This window comes from Leptosomus discolor, chromosome 4 (assembly GCF_034619465.1).
Source record: "Leptosomus discolor isolate bLepDis1 chromosome 4, bLepDis1.hap2, whole genome shotgun sequence".
Lineage (NCBI taxonomy): Eukaryota > Metazoa > Chordata > Aves > Leptosomiformes > Leptosomidae > Leptosomus > Leptosomus discolor.
Window position 1 is genome coordinate 69,349,334 of NC_141394.1, and position 23,446 is coordinate 69,372,779.

Consider the following 23,446-nt stretch of genomic DNA (forward strand, 5'->3'; position numbering starts at 1 on the left):
GATCAGATCAATGCCCCTCCACCTTCATGGGCATGGAAGTAGCATTAGACGAATGTCATGCCTGTGGTTCACCTGCAAGGGGTTGACTCTGAGCAGAGCTCTCTTCTTAGTCACAGTCTGAGTGTTGTCTCCACTTTGAGTCTGCACTATGTTACAGTTCTACCCCTTTCTGAATTTGTTGATGCCTTTTGGTTTAGGTGATATCCTGGGGCAGGAAGTATTATAAATTGAATTGCCTTTTTGCAGTATTAGCCTCCATTCATGCTTGCCACTAGTGTATTTTGTCTTTTTTTTTTTTTTTTCTTTTAAACTGTCTCAGCCACTGCTATTCTAAAGCTTAAATACCTGTCAAGGAATGTTCACCTTGGTTATTGCCTCTACCATTAGTCATCATCAGGATTTCTGAAGACCTTGCATTAACCCCACAAAAGACAAGTGAATTATATCATCCTTTGTGCTGATTTTTGCAGCTCAAACCATCAACAGTGATGTTGAACAGTCATTCTTTCCTGTTTTATACTGCACTGCCCATGAGGACATGCTATCAACTTGGGCTTGATCCCTACTAGATTGTCCAGCTGACTTTTTCCAATGACAACACACATTTCATGTTCCTTCATGTTCATGTATTTTCTGCTTAGCTTTGCCAAAAAACAATCAGAAATGCACACACACTCGACAGGGACACAGATAGACAACAATAATAGAAAAGCAAAAATTGTCATGAATCAATACTGAGAAATTTTTCATTTTAGCCGAGATCAGTAAAGGCCTTTTGATTTTGTAATTCTTTCATGTCTTTCTCCAGTGGAAAAGAAGTAAAATGGAAAGCAGGCACAAAGCAAAATGATGAGAAAGACCCTAAATCTAGATAATTTTCTGTTTGCTTTCATTGGAGGTGAAACAAAATTCTTAATCAAAAGAACTTTCGTATTGCTGTATAACCTTCAGATTGACATTATTTATTTAAAAGACTAATTTTTTTCCTCTCATCTCCACCAACATTTGCTCAAGTAAACCATAGCAGGCAAAAACTTGCTATTCAACTACTCTATTTTTTCCTGCCACCTCAGAATATCTGTGTATGCCTCTCAAACAGAGTAACCTGCCTGAAAACCACAAAAGCAGCGCACTGAACCCTCCAATTATGAATTTTTATGGTTAAACTTTGGACTAGTTTTAAAGAGGCTTAAAGCCAAGAAAACTGATTTTATTTTTTAATCTAATGCTCCCAAGGACTGTGGAAGATATATGCAGCCACAAGAGCTCTTCAGATCAGTACAATTAACCGATGCCAGTAAACACGTATTTGTGCTCAGTCCTTCAGAAGGGAATAGTTAATTTCATCAAATCAGTGTTAAAAATCTTGAGGAGCAAAGCAACAGCCAACCAGTTTTCCCCTGGGATAACAATCACAACAAACCCTGTAGTCCTTGGAGCCTCTGGTGAAGCCCTTACTAAGGCTACCACTGGGCAACATTTCAGTACACTTTTGGCAAAAACGAATGACAGTGTTCCTAGATCAAAATCAGTTTACAGCTGTAGGACCTTTTGAATAGGCTTCAATGGCTTGTTGACAAGTCTATACTACCTGTAAATCCTTCCCAGTGGCTCACAGAATATGACACAGACATCCCTCAAAGCATCAGGATGACTTTTCTTAGTTTTGTTTTAGTGATGTATCTCAAATTTCTTAAAGAGGTCTTGAGATTGTATGATGACACTCAGTAGTTTCAGTTTAAACTTCTTTCATGGAAAAGCTGTAATGATTGCAGCTTGTTCTATTTGCCCAAGGAGCAAACTTTGTTTTACAGGTTTCAGGTAGCTGCTTGATATATTTTTCAGATTAGATGTATTTAATGGCAATATGATTTTGTTTTGCCTTAGAGGTGTGAACAGCTCTGGAGAGAAATTTTAGTTTAATCTTGGTTCGAACAGATTCTTGTTTATCAAAGATTTGCAGTTTCCTTGTAAATGCAAAATTGCATCTTCATTTCTTTTAGAGCTTTTACAAAATAGCATTAGAAAAGGAATTATGTTTTCACAGAATTAAAAGGGAAGCAAAGTTTTGAGAATCAGTCCTAGCATCTTTTTCTTTAGGAGCTTCGTTGTTTTCAAGCGTTTGTTTTCTTTGGGATGTTAGTTAATTTCTGGTTATGGCAACACATGCCTATTTCTCTAACAGTGTAAATCATTAGCTGATTCATCAAATTCTTCTAGTCTGTTTTTATAGGATTTTGGAAAATGGTAGACTGCTGTAGTTCTTTCCAGTATTTATTTTAAATAATTCATTCAGAAGACTCCCCATCCATTTAGGAAAAACCCCACACTTTCAACAATACAATGTTAGATGAATTTCACTGAATATAGTGTAGAACCCCATGATGTTGGCATTGCTTTTGATGAGCAAAACTAAATATTCTGTGAATTTGACCTGTAGCAGAATTGTATGTGAATCATAGAATCATAGAACAGCTTCGATTGGAAAAGACCTTCAAAATCATCGAGTCCAACCTTTGTCCCAGCTCTATCAACACCACTAAACCATGTCCCTAAGTACAACATCTACCCATCTCTTAAACACCTCTAGGGATGGTGACCCCACCACCTCCCTGGGCAGACTACCTTGTAGGAGGATTAACATAAGGAAATAAGAATTCCTGTAATGCATCACAGCAGATGCTGTTTAGCTCACTCTTTTATCTATGGTATCATCAGTTTATCGATAGAATAGAGAAATGAGAGTTATAAAATTATACTTTTCCAACACCATAGTACTGAGGTTTTCTCTCTATTTCTGCAACCTAGAGGCTTCCACTTTATCATGTTTGAAAGGTGACATAGATGGGAGATAACAAGGAATCTGTCAATATTTTGGGTGTTTGTAGAACAAACTTTTCCTCTGAATAACTTTTTAACGGATAATTAAACTTTTTGCCAAATCAAAATGCTGTTATTTTCCTTTACAAAAATTAAGGCTTATACTGGGAAAACAAGGCTGGTTTTGAAAGTTTCAGTGAAATTCAAGTTTACCATTTCAAACTGATTTTATTTTGGGTAAGTTCAAAGCTAGACTACCTATCTGTGATATGATACTTCTTCAAAGATATTGGAATCAGGTACTCCTATTGTTTTCTGTAGATCCAAAATTGCACCTGTGTACATCTGCCATAATCCAACACACCACCATCTCTGAGTGAACCAAGTGTTCATCATGCAAGTGCTATGGGTACACCTACATAATGGGAGATAATAGTCCATATGACGACCTCATCTCATAGATGGACATAGTCATCATCACAAGGAAGCACAGTATAGTACTGAACTACTGTGAAAGAAACTACTTTGGATCAATCAAGAAGTCTGAAATGAAAGTGTTTTGATAGTATAGAAATGCCTCACTTTGAGGAAACTGAAGTATATATTTCCTTTTGTAAGATGGACATTATTCTGAACTTCTGGAGTTACAGCAGGGTGGAATCTGATTATTGTTGTGAATTGATTGTGATATTTTAAAATGGAAAAAAAAATAATATCACTTCAAAATGAAATACTTCAGTTCAATTGATAAAGTAGGAAAATTACATTTTCAAATCAATAATCATAATCATTTTGTTCCATTAAGAACCATATCTTTTTTTTTTTTTGAGTGTAAACTGATATTCAAGTATCAGAACTTCTCAAGAGAAAGGAACTGCATTTTCCATACATTCAGTCTGCAAACATGATCAGACCAAAATGCATTTTAAATTTCAAACCAAAATTAACTGAATTTTAAATAAAATTTTTTTGACATACAAAGATCTTAAATTCTTTCTAATTGTAAATAAAGTCCAGAAAATTATTAAAAAATTATTAACATACTAATTACAAGCAGTTTATATTGACACTGAAACATCCATTAAACCTGAAGAATTGAGACATTGTAATGCATTTTAAATGCAGAGACCATAAATATGGTAGAAAACACCATGCTTCACCATTAATGAGATAAAACCAGCTCTGAAACTGCTTTTTTCTTGTCCTTCAGTTATGTAATTGTTTCTAGTTAGTAGGTGCTCCCAATCAATTACTGTATAGGAATATACCTTTCCACTCAGAAACCTAATGAAGCTATGCAGATTCCGTACTCTTTATTCACCTCAAAGATGTGCCTGGCTTTATCATTCTGTCAACAAAAATTCTTTTCATAGTTAATTTAAACTATCTTGCTTCACTAGTGCACTTGCCATGAGTAGAGCATGATGGAATGTGACTCCTCATGACTAGCCTAACCATTTTACGTCCCTTAATCTAATTTTTAAGTACTGTTCGTATTTGTCCTGTCTATGTCCATTCAAGCTGGTGACTCCATCGTGAGTATTGAATATATATGATGTTATCTACTTGGTTACTCATCTTATGTGTCTTTGTGTGGAAGTATAGTGACAATTTTAACAAGCTTTGATGGCTGCTAAGACCTACTGAGTTTCTGTTAGCACAGCCTTGTGGTGCTCTCTGGAAAAGGCTGGAGAATTTGAAAAGCAGACAGACATATAAAGAACACTGCAGAACTAGTTTGAAATCCTAATAGCAGTGCCGTCTGATGAGTCTCAGGTCAAACCATACAGGCCAAATCTAGAAGGAAAATTTGATTTAGTTATTACCCTCTTTTTCTGATACACACAGAAGCAGGAAGCAGTAAAACATCCTGAAAGAGACCTGCAACATCTACAACAGTGCTCAGACTTAAATAAAAATCTATTTTCTTGGCTGATGGCCAGATCACATCTCCTTGTTTCTGTTTTCTGTTGAGATCAGTGAGAATGAAGCTAAATGGCTTGAAATGTTCGTTGTGTTACAAATATGTGTACTCCTCCTAATGCCTTAGCAGTCATATGCTGGTTCTGGTTACTGCCAGACAATCCAAATAAACCAATGGGACTCAACTAGAGAAGAAGAATATCTGGATTTAGCTTAGCAAATTCTTCCAATTATTCTTGAATTGAAAGGCCCCTCATTTCTTTTTTATGATGTAAAGCATGTGTATGCCTGTGCTTTGACCATGTGGGATACAAAGTTCTTTCAGGTAATGGTTATTGAGTATATTTAGACTAATCACATATACACACTATAAATATTCCTCAGCTGCCATAAGGACAACAGACGTCAGCTCTATGTAGAATCCACCCAATATACATATTGCCTCTTGAGCTGAATGCAATTTACACTTGAACAAGTGATGGGTAACATGAGAATATTACAGATTAGCAAAACTACAAAAAAAAGGGTAGAAATTTTCTGTTATTCTGTTCTTTTGTGATGTCATAAATCAAACATGTAAAGATATGCATCGATCTAAGTTCTTTTTTTGTTCAAATCACTGCACCACTGTGCTGGTTTTGGCTGGGATAGAGTTATTTTTCTTCATAGCAGCTAGCATGGCGCTGTGTTTGGACTTGTGCTGAAAACAGCGTTGGTAACATGGGGATGTTTTAGCTACTGCTGAGCAGTGCTGACACAGAGTCAAGGCCTTTTCTGCTTCTCACACCACCCCACCAGCGAGGAGGCTGGAAGTACACCAGAAGCTGGGAGGGGACAGAGCTGGGACAGGTGACCCCAGCTGACCACAGGGGTATTCCATACCATATGATGTCATGTTCAGCATATAAAGCTAGGGGAAGAAGAAGGAAGGGAGGAGGACATTCTGAATGATGATGTTTGTCTTCCCAAGCAACTGTTAGATGTGATGGAGCCCTGCTTTCCTGGAGATGGATGAACACCTTCCTGCTGATGGGAAGTGGTGAACGAATTCCTTTTTTCGATTTGCTTGTGTGCACGGCTTTTGTTTTACCTATTAAACTCTCTTTATCTCAACCCATGAGTTTTCTCACTTTTACCCTTCTGACTCTCTCCCCCTTCCCACTGGAGGGAGTGAGCGAGCAGCTGCGTGGGGCTTAGTTGCCGGCTGGGGTTAAACCACGACAACCACTCACAGAATCACAAACTGGTAGGAGTGGGAAGGGACCTCTGGAGATCATCTAGTCCAACTCCCCTGCCAAAGCAGGTTTGCCTACAGCAGGTCACACAGGAATGTGTCCAGATGGGTTTTGAATATCTCCAGGGAAGGAGACTCCACAACCTCCCTGGGCAGCCTGTTCCAGTGCTCTGCCACCCTCAGAGTAAAGAAGTCCCTCCTCATGTTCAAGCAGAAGACTTCATTGTTCAACATATATCATTAGTATATAATGCCGATTATAAAAAGAATAATAGGCCTTTCCACTAAGACTACCCAATCTTTTTGCAGTAGCGTTGTGAAAACCCAGTAGTTTGTGATGTGCATATTTTCCCCAAAGTATACTTTATCCTCGGGGAACAGTGGAGCAAGAAATGTTTATTTTATCTTTTGCTAGAAAGTTTTATATCAGATGTCTACTCCATCAGCTCTCATGCCTGAGAAATGATGTGGTCTAAAGTGGGAGTCACATTCTGTTTTCATCTCTGCAGCAACTTGATGTGTGGGGTTTGAGTCAATCACCTACTGATTTCTGTACTTCCACTTCCACAGTGGTGTACACTTTTCACACTTTGAAAATGTCTTTCAACATTTATAGTGCGTTTATAAAGCTCTATTACTTGAACTGTCTGTCACTACTCTCATGGTTACTTGTGCATCTGAGCTTTAAACTACTTTCTATGCCTAACGTTACAGCTGCTTAGAGGTATAATGATTTGTGCTTCTACAGACAGGGGCAGAAGATATTGAAGTACTTGCCTAAGGTCACATGAGAAGACTGTGGCATCAGAGGCACTCCTGTGTACAAGTTGGTCACAAACTGCTGCACCATCCTTCTAGATATTCCTGAGTTTTTGAGTATTCTAATCTATTTGATCAAGCATCTGTAATGGCTAGGACCATATTTTTTACTTTTCCTGGCAACCTTTCATTCGGTTTCTGAATCCCATTACCATCCTTCAAGCTTTTATTAGTTCAAGATCAAACTACTGGAAAATGCTCTACATGGGGCTAATTCAAAAGCATGAAAATCATCGAAGTAAGGTATAGTTGCACTTAAAGTTATTAATAAAGACTTGAAGCTGTGCAATGGAATTAATTTAGGATTTATTTGAGTGTGACTAAACTGAAAGAAAAAAATAATTTATATATATATGTAGCTTATCACTGAAATTAGCAGGCATTGGTCACTAATACATTATGCATATGTGATATATGATAATATGATCTATTTTCTCCTTTGATTAGCCAAATAACTGTTTTATTCCATAATCCTTCTCAGTTTTGAATTAATGGTGACTTTTTTAGGGATGAAGGTGGGAGATTATATTACTTCTTGATTTTTCCAACTTCATGAAAATCAGTGAAACTGAAAGGAAACTCACTCGTACTGTTGTTAATGCTCACAGTTTCATTCTGTGAATTTGCCTTCATGAAAAACTAGCTGAAGACAATATAAACTAATTTTGATTTATGAAAAATGTTTGTATTCTAAGACTCAAATTCAGAGCTGATGTCTAAGGTATCCAGAGTTTGGTGTGGCAGTAAAATGAAAGAAATGCACAAAGAGTTGGAAAATATTTTTCTTTTCCTCTTGAGTAAAGGATACCAAGAAAGCTATTTTCAAAAGAGTAATAGTCATATTATTGTTACTGAAGAAAGTGTCCTTCTGTTAGCCACACCATTATCTCAGCGGGGCTTTGAGCTCAAAAAATGTCATTAGCTACAACACCAGGCTCCACAAGAGTTAGACATGTCATGTTTTAGAGGACAAGAATACAATACTTGTGATATTCTTATTGCACAGATGAAATGGCAGCATCTGATCTTGATGATATTTTAAAAATTGGAAATGCCAGAGGTCATAGTGAGCTGGAATTCTTGTCAGAATAAGTGGTGACCCTGTGGTGTCGAATTTTCACCAAAAGGGAAAAAAACCACATACAGAACATAGAAAAAAAAGTGTGATGAACAAAATAAGCCAAAAATTTGGAGAGTGTGAGATTAAAAACACCTGAGGAAAATATCTGAGGACAATGACTACTGCAGTAATAAGGAGGCAGTGAACTTAGTTTGACTGTTCACTGTTTATCAGGTCTGTGATGCTAACATGACTTCTGCATGGCTGATCTGTTGTTGATGGGACTGTTGCTTAAAGCATCTTCGTTTTACTCAGCTGAATTTGGTATTGGTCTCAACTGCAGATGTATCCCTTTCATTATCCTTACTAACATCCCAAGGTAGGAACTTCCCCATTTTTTGAATCTACAATGTTGTGAGTATGTTTGAATGATCAGAAGAGACCAAGTTGTCTCATGTCACTGAATTAACCCTTTCCAGAACATCACAGTGACTGCAAGCCTAGCTCATTTCAAATGTAGGCTCAGTTGTGTTTACATACTTCCACAGTCACTAAAACGTATCTTTGTTTTTTCTTGCATAAAATGTGCTGGCATTGTTCTACTTTGATTTAAGAAAAAGTTTATGGGAGAGTGAACTGTAGAAAGAAAATACTCTTTTTTTCTTAACGAAGATCTGAATGTGTAACACCCCACTTTCTATTTGTTAAACATAAAAATTTAGAAAATTTGGTCAACCGTTATGGCTGTGTTTTTTAACCACCTATTTGACTTACTAATAATCTATCTTAAAATCTGTGGTCTAATACCTCATTTAATAATTTTTCTTATGGAACTCCAATTTAACATTAAATTCAATTATAAAAAAGTTGTTCTAGTCATTCAGAGAAATAAGCACCATTGAAGAAGGAAGTACAGAGAAACAGAATAGAAATTGTACGGACGCTAAAAAATGTCCTTCTCATAGCTAAAAATAAATGCTTGATCTTAGTTTTACAAAAACAAAATAATTCATCAAACTGATGCATTTCAAAACCAGACAGGCTTCAGGACAATAATATAGTTAAGTCTTACTGAAACGTGGCTTGACTGAAATTTAGATAATTACAGACCTTTTCAACAGTTTTCCAGTTGTTTTTGAGAACTGGCCTCAGCTGAATGACTGCAAGGTAAAGAACTGTAATGGGTCTGCCTGAGATGCAGCCCCCATCGTGCTGTGCAGTGGTAGCTAGATAACACACCAGTGTTTTGACTACTGCTGAGTAGGGCTCACACAGCACCAAGGCTGTTTCCCCAACATTTCCCCAGTAGGCTGGGGGTGGGTAAAAACTTTGAGGGGATATAGCCAGGACAGCTGACCCAAAAGACCAAAGGGATATTCCATACCGCATGATGCTTGCTCAGCAATATAAGCTGTTCAGTCTCAGGAAGAAGGGGGGGACATTTGTTTCGCTTTTGTCATCCAGAGCAACGGCTACGCATACCGGAGCCCTACTTCCCAGAAAGTGGCTGGACATCGCCTGCTGATGGGAAGTAGAGAATAAGATCTTTTGTTTTGCTTTTGCTTCCATGCGCAGATATTTGCTTCATTAAACTGTCTTTATCGGACCCACGTGCCTGTTGTTATATTTTCTCTCCCCTGTCCAGATGAGGGGGTGAGAGTAATAGCGTGGCTTTGGTGGGCACCTGACATCTGGCCAGAGCCAAATCACCACAAGAACAAACTCAAACTAGGTTTTCTTTAAGGAATGTGACTCTTAAAAAATGGTAAAATAAACAGGAAACTTCAGAAGGTTTGAAAGCAGGGGAGTGACACAGACAACACCAGCATGCCAGAGGGAAAAATTGCTGAATTTTCCCTATCAAAGAAATGAATGAGATTAACACATTGTTTTGAACATTTTCAATGCTCTGTTGAATTCTTACTTAAGGATCAACTTAAAGATCCCAGTCATTAAGGTCTTAAATATTCTGTTCAGAGGCATGCTCTTGGGAGGGATGACTTGTGAGAACAAGATTTAAGTTGACATAAGTTTGTGTGAAAGGTGGTTTTACTAAACTCTCCATCTTGTCCATCACAACAGTATTGACCAGCAGGAACTAGAAAACAGTGCCCCACTGGTAAAATCTGTGGGCAGAGACCCCAGCTGCAGATAGCTGATGGATAATCTTGTTTCTCAGACATCCGGTTAACTCTTATGTGATTCAGCACAAAATTTCTTTTCCAATTTCCAATTCCAAGGTCACGCATTTTCATTTTAGTATCCAAGTCCTAAAACAGCTGTATTCAGAATTGCCATCTTTGTTTGCTACAGACTAGAGTCTGCTGCTTTCAGCTTTATCAGCTCTGGGTTTGATTTGGTCTCCAGCAATTACCAGGGAGGTGGTTGCTATAGCTGCACTAATGAAAGGAGCAATCATGTTTCCTTGAAGACAATGTAAGCAAGCATAAATAAACTAATGTTTAAATATAAGTGGCATGGATACTGTAAATGAGATACTACTGCAACAAGGAAAATAAGATCTTAGCCCTTTTCAGTGTCTTGATATATATCAAATTTGCTACTTCTTACTTCTAGTGGGTCTGTCTGAGATGGAGCCCTCATCGTTCTGTGCTGTGTAGTGGTGTCTAGAAAGGTGTTGATAACACACCAGTGTTTTGACTGCTGCTGATATGGCTCACACAGCACCAAGGCTGTCTCCAACATTTCCCCATGTAGGCTGGGGGTGGGCAAGAACTTGTGAGGGGATATAGCCGGGACAGCTGACCCAAACTGGGCAAAGGGATATTCCATATCATGTGATGTCTGCTCAGCAGTATAAGCTAGGGGAAAAGAGGAGGAAGGGGGGCATTTGTTTGTCATCTGGAGCAACAGCTAGGCGTACCGAAGCCCTGTTTCCCAGGAAGTGTCTGGACGTTGCCTGCTAAAGGGAAGTAGAGACTAAAATCTTCTGTTTTCTTTTGCTTCAACAGGCAGCCTTTGTTTTTGCTTTATTAAACTGTCCTTATCTTGACCCATGTCCCTCTTGTTATATTTTCTCTCCCATGTCCAGCTGAGGTGAGGGAGAGTGGGCACCTGACATCCAGCCAGCATCAACTCACCACACTACACAGTGCTTAGCTTGAACTGATACAACTTTTTTGACAGATATTTAAAGTATTATTACTTTTATAGGATTTTCTTCTTCATCATGAGTCACATTTTTGTTGTATTTGTTCCTGTTACCATATTTTTACAATGACAGTCTGTCTCCATAATTTTGCTGATTCCTGATAGGCCAATAATGGGCACATAGATGGAGGTACATGACCAAAGCCAGGAACACAAGAAAGTTTTAATTTAAGAAAATCCTGTTAAATTGCATTAAACTTTGTCAGCTCCGGTTCACTGAATTTTGCTGTTAAGTGTGATTCTTTTCTGACAAGTGACAGCAAAAACTGTATCACCCATTGTCATGTTTGTGTTTCAGTGGCTCTGTATCAATTTTGTTCAGGATGTTGTTGGATTTTTTTAAAACCACCAGATCTACCAATGAACCAGAGATTTGAAGGTCATGCTGTGTTCAGTCTCATGCAACACCAAAAAAAATTGCATTTCTGAGAAATGAAATCTCTCACTTGCCTTCACAGCAAACCACTTCAGTGCCTAGGGCAGACTGTGCTGTCAGATTTTCATGAAGCAGGAGTAAATCCGTTCTACTGCCAAGCTAAAATGAAATCTCCCCAAGCAAACTTAGGCTACATCTATGAAATAGTCTTACAATATTAGCATTGTATGTTGTATTCAGGTGGCAAAGTTCGGAGGGGCTGATCCTGCTACCTTATCATGGGAGCAGCTTCTATCACTGTAATAGAATATGGGAATTATCCTGCAGAGTGCTTGCTGTAAAAAAACCCCAAAACTGTCCTTATATTACTGTGTGTGTAAGCAGATGATATTACTTACTTGAATTATTCAATATCCTTTTAACAGATCTCAATCTTTCTGTAAAATGTTGAGCAGTTTTTGCTAATGGCTAGTGTGTCATGCTAACTTACCGTCTTGCTACTTGGTTAGGACAGAGGTATGTTTGTTTTTTGGAGATACTGGGCACTGATACGTTGGGCCAAGATGAGCTAGTAAACAAAAATAATGGAGCGTATTTTAAAGCAAACCTCCTCTTTGCTAGGTATTAAATATGTTTGGAATTTAAGAGAAAAAGTAAATACCACATGGTAAAATGACATTAGTTGGAAGCACTGTCATTTCTTTTCTTACTTGATTTCTGATTCTGACTTAACACTCTGCAAACTACTTTCCTTTTCTTCTCTATTTTGCAGTTAACTTTGACCACTTTCAAATATTGCGGGCTATTGGGAAAGGGAGTTTTGGAAAGGTAAGAATCAATCAATTAATCTTATCAGTTAAAAATCGAATAGAGAATTCCTGTGTGTATTTCTGGTGTGTTTTGATTAGACTAGGATAAAGAAACACAGGTTTTTCAGCATTTTCCTTCTTAAAGACTGATCGTTATGAACTGGCTCTGGCTATTCATTAAATTATTTCTATTACAATACATTCACTAAAAGTAATTCAGTAAAAATGATTATAATAATTAAGTCTCCTCAATGAGGATTAGCAGAATTTAGAAATCAGCCCCCAAAACATAGGGAAAAAACCACAAAAAAAAAAAAAAAAAAAAAAAAAGAAAGAGAAGACTGCTTTTTTAGACAGTCCACCAGAGTGATATTGTTCTTAGATCTCTGGACTTATTCATGTCTTTAAAATAATTGCAGTATTTTAAAGTTACTTTACATAGATTCAATACACTTCTGACTGTGCAAAATGACATACGCTGTAATTATGATCATTGAGTAAATGTTTGATTCAACAGGTTTTTGCTGAAAGAGAGAAGACTAATGGTTTGTTTACATGAGCAGATTACCTTCCTTTCCTATAATGAAGACCATAACAAGATTTTAAATTTTAATATGGGTAAATACAAGGCCATGCAGTCAGAGAAAACCATATTATAAAAATATTAGAAACAGTTACTCGCAGGAATACATTTGAAGGTGAAATGTAACTGATCAAGCAACAGCTATCTAGATCTCCATTTAAATGATTCTTGAGTATATGCCAGCTGAGTACTGGTAAGCTACTTCTGTAGTTATGCATCAAGCACTCACACAGGATTTTGCTGTCTCTTGGCCTTCTGTGCAGAAAAATGACTTTCATTTTACAGAGGCCTGAAATACTTCTCACAGAATGGCATGGTATTTCATGGCATGGTCCCTCATGGCATGGCCCTTATTCAGTTCAGTAGTTTCCAAGAGAAACACACTTTGAGATCAATAGGAGAATATGCTGCTAGTGCAAAATGGTATTCAAGAACCCCTTAAAAATCGGGGCAGCTGGAGATCTGTGGTTGTTTATTATGACAATACACTGAATATCATGTTGAACTAAACAGAGGTTCAGGAGTGCAAAGTTAGGTCCAGCATAAGAAAGATATATCCAACTCATGCTGGCCATCTCAAAGATCACCTACACCCTCTTTCTTCAAAGCTTCCACATTCACCCCTCTACTGTCTCTGCCTTTTCAAAGGGGCCTTCACTATTCTGCATCATGCAGAAAAATAAAAGAACCCTATGTGCTTTTTGAAGGCTTGTTGGTTGATGTTTGGTCCACTCTTCTCCATGGCATTCAGGAAACTGGTGAATGTTTCTATGATATTTCTAGAAACTTCTAATTTTCTTACAGTTTCATATGGCTCCAGTGTTGTTGTGAACCTGATTTGGGGATATGTATGGGTGACAATAGAGCTTCAGAGCCCTGAGAGAAGACGTTTAATTTAAGAAAGGACTCATGCATAAGTCCCCTCTAAACTTAATTCCTTATTTTGCTGCTGTCAAATGCAATGGAAGAGTCCTCGGCGTAACAGGCTTATTTTTCCCAAATGAATGCAAGCTTCTAACCAATCATCTTGTTTTTCCTTCCACAGAAAAGGAAGGAAAGAAACCCAGTTTAAAATGACCTATTATATCATAGCCAAATGCACAACATGGTAAATCAGTCACCGTTTCAAGTGTCTTTCTCTGTGAGTCAGCCTTGCCTTTTATCTTTCATTTAGAAGCCTCATTGCTGGCAACTTTTCCTGTTACTGTCCTTCTGGAAGTATCTGGCAGCAGAAAACATCAACAAATGATGCAAGACCTCTAATCTCTATTGACTCGCTGTTTACTGTTTGGGGTCTATTGTGCTCTAGCATCCTGCAACATGTAACACTGTGTTTGGTATCACGCCTTCCTCAAACTGCCTTCTTCTTTTGTGGCTGCTTTGTGGCCTTTTTTGTTTTCTGAGAGCAGTAGGATGTTTTAAGGCATGCTCTACTTTTTTTATTTTATTGCTATTTGAACACTCTCTCTCTCTCTCTCTCTCTCACTATTTCTTAAATTACTGTGGTTGCTACAGCAACCTTAGGCCTCTGCAGGATATTGCTGCAGGAGGTATCTGATATGCCAGAGACTCTGTGCAGCTCAGCTCGCTCTTGTGCACAGATCTCAAGGTGATCCTCAGCACCTTACCTCTTCCATCAGGGCTGACTGCTTCAGCAGCAATGTTCTGTCCCATCCAGCTTGCTTCAGAAAGCAGTTCCCTGCTTTTTCCTTTGCCATTTTCAATTCACAGTAGCAACATTTGCTTTTACAGGGATTCCTAGGTCATTTGGTATCAAATGCTTTGTATTTCAAAAGCTTGTCTTTCCTGAGAAGTGGGCACCTGTTTTAAGCTGCTGCCGCAGTACATGCTGTTTCTTAGGGACATGCTAAAAGCAGGTGCAGTCTTGTATGCACTGTAGTATCTTCCCCAGAAAAATTGAAGATACATCATAGCAGTTGTGAGTAAATGGGTATGAAGAGAAGAGAAACAAGGAGCATGCTCTTGTTTCTAGAAACAACCAGGCTCATGTCTCTCTGCTTGGAAAGGCATCCTTTCAGAGCTCAGGGTGCACCCTGGTAAGGGACAGATGAAGAAGTTGAGGTCTAAGCCTGTATAGGACCATTGCAGCTACAGCTGTGTAAGTCAGTAGTTCTTTTGTTCAAGCCAAGTGACATGCAAGCTATGGCAGAATGGTGTGTGGCCACGCACTGAATACTTGTCCCGCCCCCCCAGCACATATATACGTACCCAGTGTATGTATCTGTATCCATTGGTACGCACCCCTGTAAGCTGCTGCAGGGGTGTACAGTGGTACTCAAGGGAGGTATGTGACAGTCCTCTAAAAGTAGCCTTGCTGGTTTCAGTGACCTTGCTTTGCTAGGTAGATGAAGGTAGCTCTTTGTTTATGCTATGGTGTCCTCATATGTAACAGGAAACATTTAATGGGTTTTGGTTTGGGTTTGTTTTTTTTTTTTTTCTTTTTCCAGAAGACCTTTAGGCTAGTTATGCTTGGCGTGTTCCAGCTATTAGTATTTCCAAATACATTTGAAGTGGACCAGGTCAGAATTTTTGTCCAAACACGTTTTATTCATACAGGAAATATTTGCCTTCTAAGTCAATGCAGAAGTAGATAATTTAAAATATTAAAACCAAAAATGTTGAACACTGGTCTAGGCAGTTATTTGTTTCTGCCACTTAAGAGTGCTCTCCCATGTTTAATCTGGCTAAATTTTTCCATTTGGTTATATGTAGAACCATCATTCTTATCAAACAAAATATTACAAAAAAAAAAAAAAAATATTTGAAGATCAACCAGTAAGCACAAAACTGACTAGGAGTGAAATACAAGAATTTTCATTGCTCTTTACTGCAACAGTAACCATAGAACTGCAGGCTTACAGCCACAAAATAATTTGTATTCACATGAAACAACTAGTTTTCAGGGATATCTTAGTACAAATTTTCTTCAAGTTCTCTGTTCCTTGGGAGCAGGTGTATCCAACAATCTGACCTCCTTAAATTAAGTTCAAATTATGATTTCAATATACAAAGTCTTTCTTCTATTTGTCTATGATGCTGAGACACAGGACTTAGTTCTGATTAACTTGGTTGTATAAAACAGTGACTTCCTCTGCTGAAGTAATTGAAATTATACTGGTGTAAAACAGATGGGAGCCCAGAATCATGTCTGCGCTGATCGAAGGTACTTTACAAAATAATATGCGAAGTATTTCAGAAAAAATATGCTGCTATCCTGAAAGCAACATAATGCATAATTGCAGAATATTAATATTGTTTGACAGTATAACCACCTAGTTTTTCAGCTTGAATTAATGTGGAAGGATACTAAGCAGATGTTTGGTCTCTGCTCCAGCTGTCGTGGTTTGCTCAGGGGAATCTGGGAATGAATCCCCCTATTTCAAGGAAATTCCCTGGCAGTATAAAGCCAAACTCATGACATCCATTCTCCAGCCTCTTTGTGTAAATCTTTCCAACTCAGTTTGTAGTAGTTTTTCAGAATACGTGGGTAAGAACAGTCAAGGTAGCAGTAATTCAGGCACATGCTTCATAGCAGATTTCTCAATTCCCATACTGACTGTGAAACATACAGCTGATTTCTGTCTTGTAGTCTCCTACATCTAGGTGAGTGTCTTCCGCCCATGAAGTGCCACAGCCCCTCTGGTGGGCTGTAATTACTCATGGTAGCTACAGGTGCCCCATCTAATTTACTGACCTGACATACTTAATGCATAAGTTTATGATACAGGAGCATGGCTGAGATGTGCAGCCCAGCTTCCAGCTCTCCACCTAACAGTAACCTTGCACAGAGGAGCTTTCTCTGACTGCAATTTTGCATCTCTCCTTTTTTATGACCTGTTATGAAACCATATCATGAGGTAGTTTAGAAGTCTAAGTACTCATGTACCAAACTCTGATCAAATGGCTTTATTGAGACTCCCACTCCCGCTCCCTGCTGTTCTCTCTGAACCAAGCACGTAGCAGCTGGAAGTCTTCTGAAGTTAGTGGGAAACAGGAGAAATCTGTGTTTTGTAGCAAGTCAAACTTTTCAGCCACCCCCATATTTTGCTCTGGAAAGAGCTTCTCTGAAGCTACCTATGACTGCTCAGCCAACACAGCATTATGCAGCTTTCTGCAGCAAACCATTAGCAAATTCTGCCCCAGTTTTATTCAGCATAACTCTCACTTCTCTTACCTAGCTCTGCAATAGCCCATAGGGCACTTTGTCACCCATAGCCGTCTTAGTGTCTGTGTGACCTACTAATCTGCAGATCAAACTTGATCTATAAGAGCTCTATTTTTTTGCCTGTGAGATCAGAGGAAATCCAAGAAGGTAGCTTAGAAGTAGATCATAGATTATGCTGCTGTTGAAAAAGGAAGTTTAGCCTGGCAGTCATAATCTATTGGTTTTCTTCCCCTGATTCTGAGAGAAAGTTTCTCCAAGTCACGCTCTGGTCAAATTACTTTTAATCTGATAGTTTTGAAAACAATTCATTGTTACCTTCTCCCAGATATCAAAAACATAGAACTCTGTGATAACAGCTATGACATGTAGAAAACCCCTTTTAGAAAGGGAGGGGATATTTTCACAAGAGTCTTTTAAAAACAAGCACCATATAACTCCAAAGAAAGTTAATGTCTACCTTTAATCATGTACAACACAGATGCCTACATTCAAGCTATTCATGTACAGTCTCTTTAGAGGGACTTTAGAAGAGAAACCATCCCTCTAGAGATGGTCCCCTGGACCTATTTAGATCCATACCTTAGGTGGAGATGAATGTATCTGTTCCAATCTGCTCACTAGGAAGCTGGATAGGCGTTGAGTTCGTTACACTTATATTTGGTTTGAAGCATCAGCTACAGAGACTGCTGAAGCAGTGATAGCAGTTTGAGCAGAGCACTGGTAAATGTTATTCACAGGAAAATTGAAAGAGGATGTTTTAGTAATGTGAGCGTGACAGGCTTCCATACTGATATGTGTAAATAAGGCAATTCTGCACAGACTTCCACAATGAGTCATCACAGAATTTGCTGAGGTGCCAGAGCACCTGTTTATTCCTATTTTAAAATAACTCCTTTAGAAAGAATTTAAACCATAAACAAAAAGACAATTTAAACATTTCCCGTTAAGAATGCACATGTGAGGAGAGCTCGAGGGCTTTTCCTTTCTTTCCTGCAGTTGTGGAAAAGTTTCAGCCCATCGAACATCAGAATAAGAGCCAGCAGGCATAAATGCCAGGGAGGATCTCTGATTCAGCACTGTGACAACAATGTCAGGAGTTTTTCACAATAACATCAATGTGGATGCAGCTTGTGTTTCCTGATTTTCAGTAGGAAGCAGCTTTAGTATACTTATTACAATCCTATTGATTTTGAAACCATGTTAAAAGATGTGCATAGGTACACATTACTAGAAAATGTTTGCTATCGTTCTGCTTTAAAGCTGTACGGTAGGCAAGCTACTACTAACAACAGAAGGTCTGTTTCAGCTGTGCTGAACACCCTTGTTTCTACTGGCAGGTAAGAGAACCGAGTGCCTTCTGGAGTCACAGTAGTATTTCAAAACCTGTCTACATTACAGATTTAGGTGCTGTATATGACCCTAGTTTGCCAGACTGGTCAAACCTGTAACTCTCAGCGGAGTAAAACCCCATTCTGTCAGTAGTCTCACCAGTCAATGGTTCAACAGCAAGGCTTTTTAGATAATGGAATAGGAGACTACTGCAAACACCTCAGTTTTGGCCAAGTTTTATGTGAAAATCATGCTGCAAATTCATGTAAGTGAATGAACTTCTGGACTTGGGCTCTGAGCCAAAATTCATAAAAGTTGTGCTTTGTAATGTGATTCATTAATTTGGAGTGTCCACGCAATCTCAGACAGGATGTCAGGAATTACCCCTGCAATACATACTCTTGAAGAACCTGTGGAAGCTTGACAATTCATTTCCATCCCTCCATTTCAGTTCAACCCCACCTGCTGCTACCTCTTCTTCTTCCTCCAAAAGGACAACACCAGTTCCCCATTGTTTCACAGCCTGGGTTCTTTCCACAGCTTGGGTTCTTTCTATGTAAGTGTGAACCTTTAGCTGCCTTGAGGGCACTACCAACATTCAGACTTTCCATAACAGCTCAAGGAGGAAAATAAAACAAAACTTCAGTGCTCACCATTGATCTCACCCCAACATTGGTGGGGTCAAGAAAAAAATTGACATCCATGTTTGACTTGATTATCAGAACATCTCCTTATATCATAGAGTCATCATGTTGGAATAGACCTGTAAGATCAAGTCCAACCATTGACCTAATACCACCATGCCCATTAAACCATGTCTACAAGTGCAACATCAACACGTTTTTTTTTTTAACACCTCAGTATTGGGACTGGTCTTGTTTAATATCTTTATTGATGATCTGGATGAGGGGATTGAGCGCTCCCTCAGTAAGTTTGCAAATGACACTAAATTGGGTGGGAGTGTTGATCTGCTCAAGGGTAGGGAGGCTCTGCGGAGGGATCTGGACAGGCTGGATTGATGGGCTGAGGTCAATTGTATGAGGTTTAACAAGGCCAAGTGCCGGGTCCTGCACTTGGGTCACAACAACCCCATGTAGCGCTACAGGCTTGGTGATGAGTGGCTGGAAAGCTGTCCAGTGGAAAAGGACCTTGGGGTGTTGGCCAACAGCCGGCTGAACATGAGCCAGCAGTGTGCCCAGGTGGCCAAGAAGGCTAACAGCATCCTGGCCTGTATCAGAAATAATGTGGCCAGTAGGAGTAAGGAGGTGATTGTGTCCCTGTACTGGGCACTGGTGAGGCTGCACCTCAAATACTGTGTGCAGTTTTGGGCATCACAGTATAGGAAAGACTTTGAGGTCCAGGAGAGGGTCCAGAGAAGGGCAATGAAGCTGGTGAAGGGTCTGGAAAACATGTCTTATGAGGAGCGGCTGGGGGAACTGGGATTGTTTAGCCTAGTGAAGAGGAGGCTGAGAGGAGACCTTATTGCTCTCCACAACTGCCTGAAAGGAGGTTGTAGTGAGGTGAGGGTAGGTCTCTTCTCCCAAGTAACTAACAATAGGACAAGAGGAAATGTACTCAAGTTGTGCCAGGGGAGGTTTAGTTTGGACATTAGGAAAAATTTCTCTACTGAAAGAGTGGTCAAACATTGGAACAGGCTGCCCAGGGAGGTGGTGGGGTCACCATCCCTGAAGGTGTTCAAAAGACTTATAGATGTGGTGCTTAGGGACATGGTTTAGTGGTGGGCTTGGAAGTGTTAGGGTAATGGTTGCACCTGATGATTTTAAAAGTCTTTTCCAACAAAAATGATTCTATGATTCTATGATTGTTAAAGTCAGAGGTTTCATCTGTGGGAAGTTGTCTTAGTTTCTGTAGATCATTTCTGAATTCTGAGCATGCAAATTCCTTAAAATACAATTCAAAAGCAAAGGATTTATTTTTTATTTGCATCATGTTGTAATCTGGTCTCTGAGCGCTAATTTTGTGTGTGTATACTGTGTGTGTATACTATAATTTTATGTGTGTATAGTAAGGAGTGTGTATGTACGTGAATATACATATAAAATAATAATGCCCACACCAAGTGAATCCAGAATATGCTTGAATTTATACACTACAGAATTGTGATATCTAAACCAGATGCTTCCAGTACTTAGTCTGTATACACGCAGATGATGAAAAATTCTGATTGGAGCCTATGGCTGTACCAGTAATATAAATGTCGCACCAAAATATTATTTTCAACTAATATTAGCTTGGCTGTGAAGACAGACCAGGAGTGTCACTTAAAAGAGTCCTAATCAATTAACAGGAAAAACCCTTCAAAGCAAAATTTTGATGAAGATAAGGTTTTGCTCTATGTGTGTATGTAGGGCTGTTATGAAGATGAGATTTACACCAGCTTTGGGGATGAGACACAGAACAATCTTATATCTCTGTGTTGCTAGAAATCATATTTAAAATGATGGTTCTTGGATGTGGTGCTGGTGACACTCTCCAGCTCCTTTCACACATTAAACTATCATGACAAAAACCAATCCAATCCTTACATGGGATTTTTCTTGACTAAGATTTTCTTCTTGCATTTACAAAATTATTTGACTTTTGTCAAAAAAAGAAAACAAATTTAAAGCAAATGAATTTATTGCCAGAGACTATGTCATTGTAATGGTCTCTTGTGACTTCAAAAATATTATGATGAATCTCTGTATGAACTTTTTTTTTTTTCAACAATAATTAAGGGAGCATAATTCTGATATTTAGATGAAATATTGGGCCTTGTGAATGTAGGCTATGATGCAGTAATCAAGATGTGTGTATTGACTTGTGGGAATGAGGTCAATGATTGTGCATTTTCCTAGGCAGGAAGCAGTGATTTCTGTGACTAATGAAATAGCCTGTGATTTGAGCAAATGTAGTGTATTCCTTCCAGCTTTACCCTGTAACTTCTGAAAGTTATACCACTTTTCTCGGGTCCCCACTTCTTATGCAGGGGTGGGATGCACTTTTGTTAATTTACTAATTGCACTCTATTACAAAAAATCCTGCATAGCTGTGATGTGGACTATCTGAAGCTGTTACTCGGTTGTAGTATCCAGATCTGGATGACTGAAATATCATAAAAGTCTCGATTTTTTTCAAAGTCACAACTGAGTTTCCTTTCTGTAGGTGTCAAACTTTTTCTTCTACTTTGCTGTTAATTAGGTGTGCATTGTACAGAAGAGAGACACCAAGAAAATGTATGCCATGAAATATATGAATAAACAGAAGTGCATTGAGAGAGATGAAGTTCGAAATGTTTTTCGGGAGCTACAGATAATGCAAGGCCTGGAACATCCATTCCTAGTCAATCTATGGTAAGCAAGCATTTAAAATTCTGTCAAGAATCTCTTATTTTCTCCTTTTTGCTGAACCAGTTCAGGCTATGGAAGTTTTTGGTGACCTTTTTTTTTAAGGTATTTAGGTTTTGCAGAGGGGTACCCTTTTGCATTGGAATATTTAAACATCACATTCACATTTTCTAACTTGGTTTCTCTCCAGATTGTTACAGCACTGTGTGAAAATGTGTTGTTCTGTCCAGTTTCATAATTTCTTTTTGACACTACCTGTTATAAGGCGGTAGAATATCAAACCTGACTATTTAACTAAAATATTTTTTAGTTGATTTAGAGAAAACTCAAAATTCTATAACTCTCAAAGAATGGCTGACATGGAACAACAGAAAAGCATCTTTTCGTCATCTGGAATTTCTCCTGTCTTCCCTGTGCTAGTCACTGAATGCCCCAGTCACAGAGGAGTGTGAGAAAATGTCAGTCAAGTAATGACTAGCTTCAACTACGGTACCAACTTCAATTATTTGCTGGCTTTTATGTAGTAACAGTGGTAATGGGATGCAGGCTTTTCCTCTCTTAGCTAAAAATGACCTATATCATTAAAAAAAAAAAAAAGGTAACATAAACCATTAGGATATGAAAATTGTTCATGAAGGACTTGATTGGATTCAGTCACAGTGCAAACAGAACTTCTGTTTTGTGCGTTTTAGCTGTCTTACTAGAGGTCAATGCCTAACTACAGTCTTTTGCCCATCCTTTAGCTCACTCTTGACCTGTACATGTGAAAAATTTCTTGTTGCTATCTTAGCACCTTTCATGAATTAAAAGCCAAATTATGTTCTGGCTTGCATGAACACAGATTTAGTATAATTGTAGTCACTGATACCAGCAAAGCATTTGATCCCAAAATTCATTCAAAAAGGACCTAATCACATATATTTATATGTCTCAGGTGCTCTACACTTGACACAAATGATCATACTCGAGCTAACCCAATAACCTATTGCAGGCTTAAAGAAAAGTATATAAACATTATGACTGTAATACAAAACTTTGGTTCCAGCAACCTATACTCTGGGGATTTCTTCCCCAAAGGTGTTGTATCTCTGTACTTAAGAGACTGTAGATTCTTCTTTCATGGTTCCATCTAATCTCTTTTGAACTCACAAAACTTTTGTTCTTTATCAAATGTTGGCAAAGATTTCTACTGTGTAACTAGACTGTGAAACAACAGTCATAGGTTAACGTGATCTACAAGATACTTCAGTAAATATAATAGTGCTGAAGGACTAAATATCAAATATTTATTGTGAAACAAAAAGTATGCTAGATTCCAATTACTGAATTATAATCAGCTAATAAATATTCTTACTCATTTTTTTTTTTTTTCCACCAGAGTGGCCAAGGATTAAACCTGAAATAAGCAGTACCTTAAAATGTCTTGGGTGTGATGTTAATTTTTATTGTAAATAATTAATTTATTCTTCTCATGCTTCTGAGATACTGTCACAAGGTCTCAGGACTCAAATGTTCTACTATATGTGTATTTGAGAAAGGTAGAAAATGAAAGAGAAATTCGGTACTCTAGAATTAACAAAATATTTGAGGCAAAAAGAACACTATTCAAGATGCTTTGGGCCCCTAACACTATTCAAGATGCTTTGGGCCCCTCATTACAGTAAAGACATTGAGGTGCTGCTCAGAGAATGGCAACAAAGCTGATGAGGGGCTTGGAGAACAGGTCTTACAACGAGTGCCTGAGGGAAGTAGGGTTGTTTAGTCTGGAGAAGAGGAGGCTGAGGGGAGA

The 23,446-nt window shown here is 38.5% G+C and overlaps 1 protein-coding gene across 2 annotated transcripts in view; it reads left to right on the forward strand.

The window, feature by feature from the left end:
* The window catches only part of STK32B (serine/threonine kinase 32B), a 182,154-nt gene that overhangs the window by 18,070 nt on the left and 140,638 nt on the right, over positions 1-23,446 (forward strand). Inside the window, exons 2-3 of one of the 2 annotated variants that reach the window (XM_086464114.1) lie at positions 12,176-12,231; positions 21,512-21,663. In XM_086464114.1, the coding sequence (XP_086320240.1) occupies positions 12,176-12,231; positions 21,512-21,663 (208 nt within the window). Of the gene's footprint in view, positions 1-12,175; positions 12,232-21,511; positions 21,664-23,446 lie in introns of those variants that run through there. The other variant, XM_086464115.1, reaches the window with a different exon arrangement.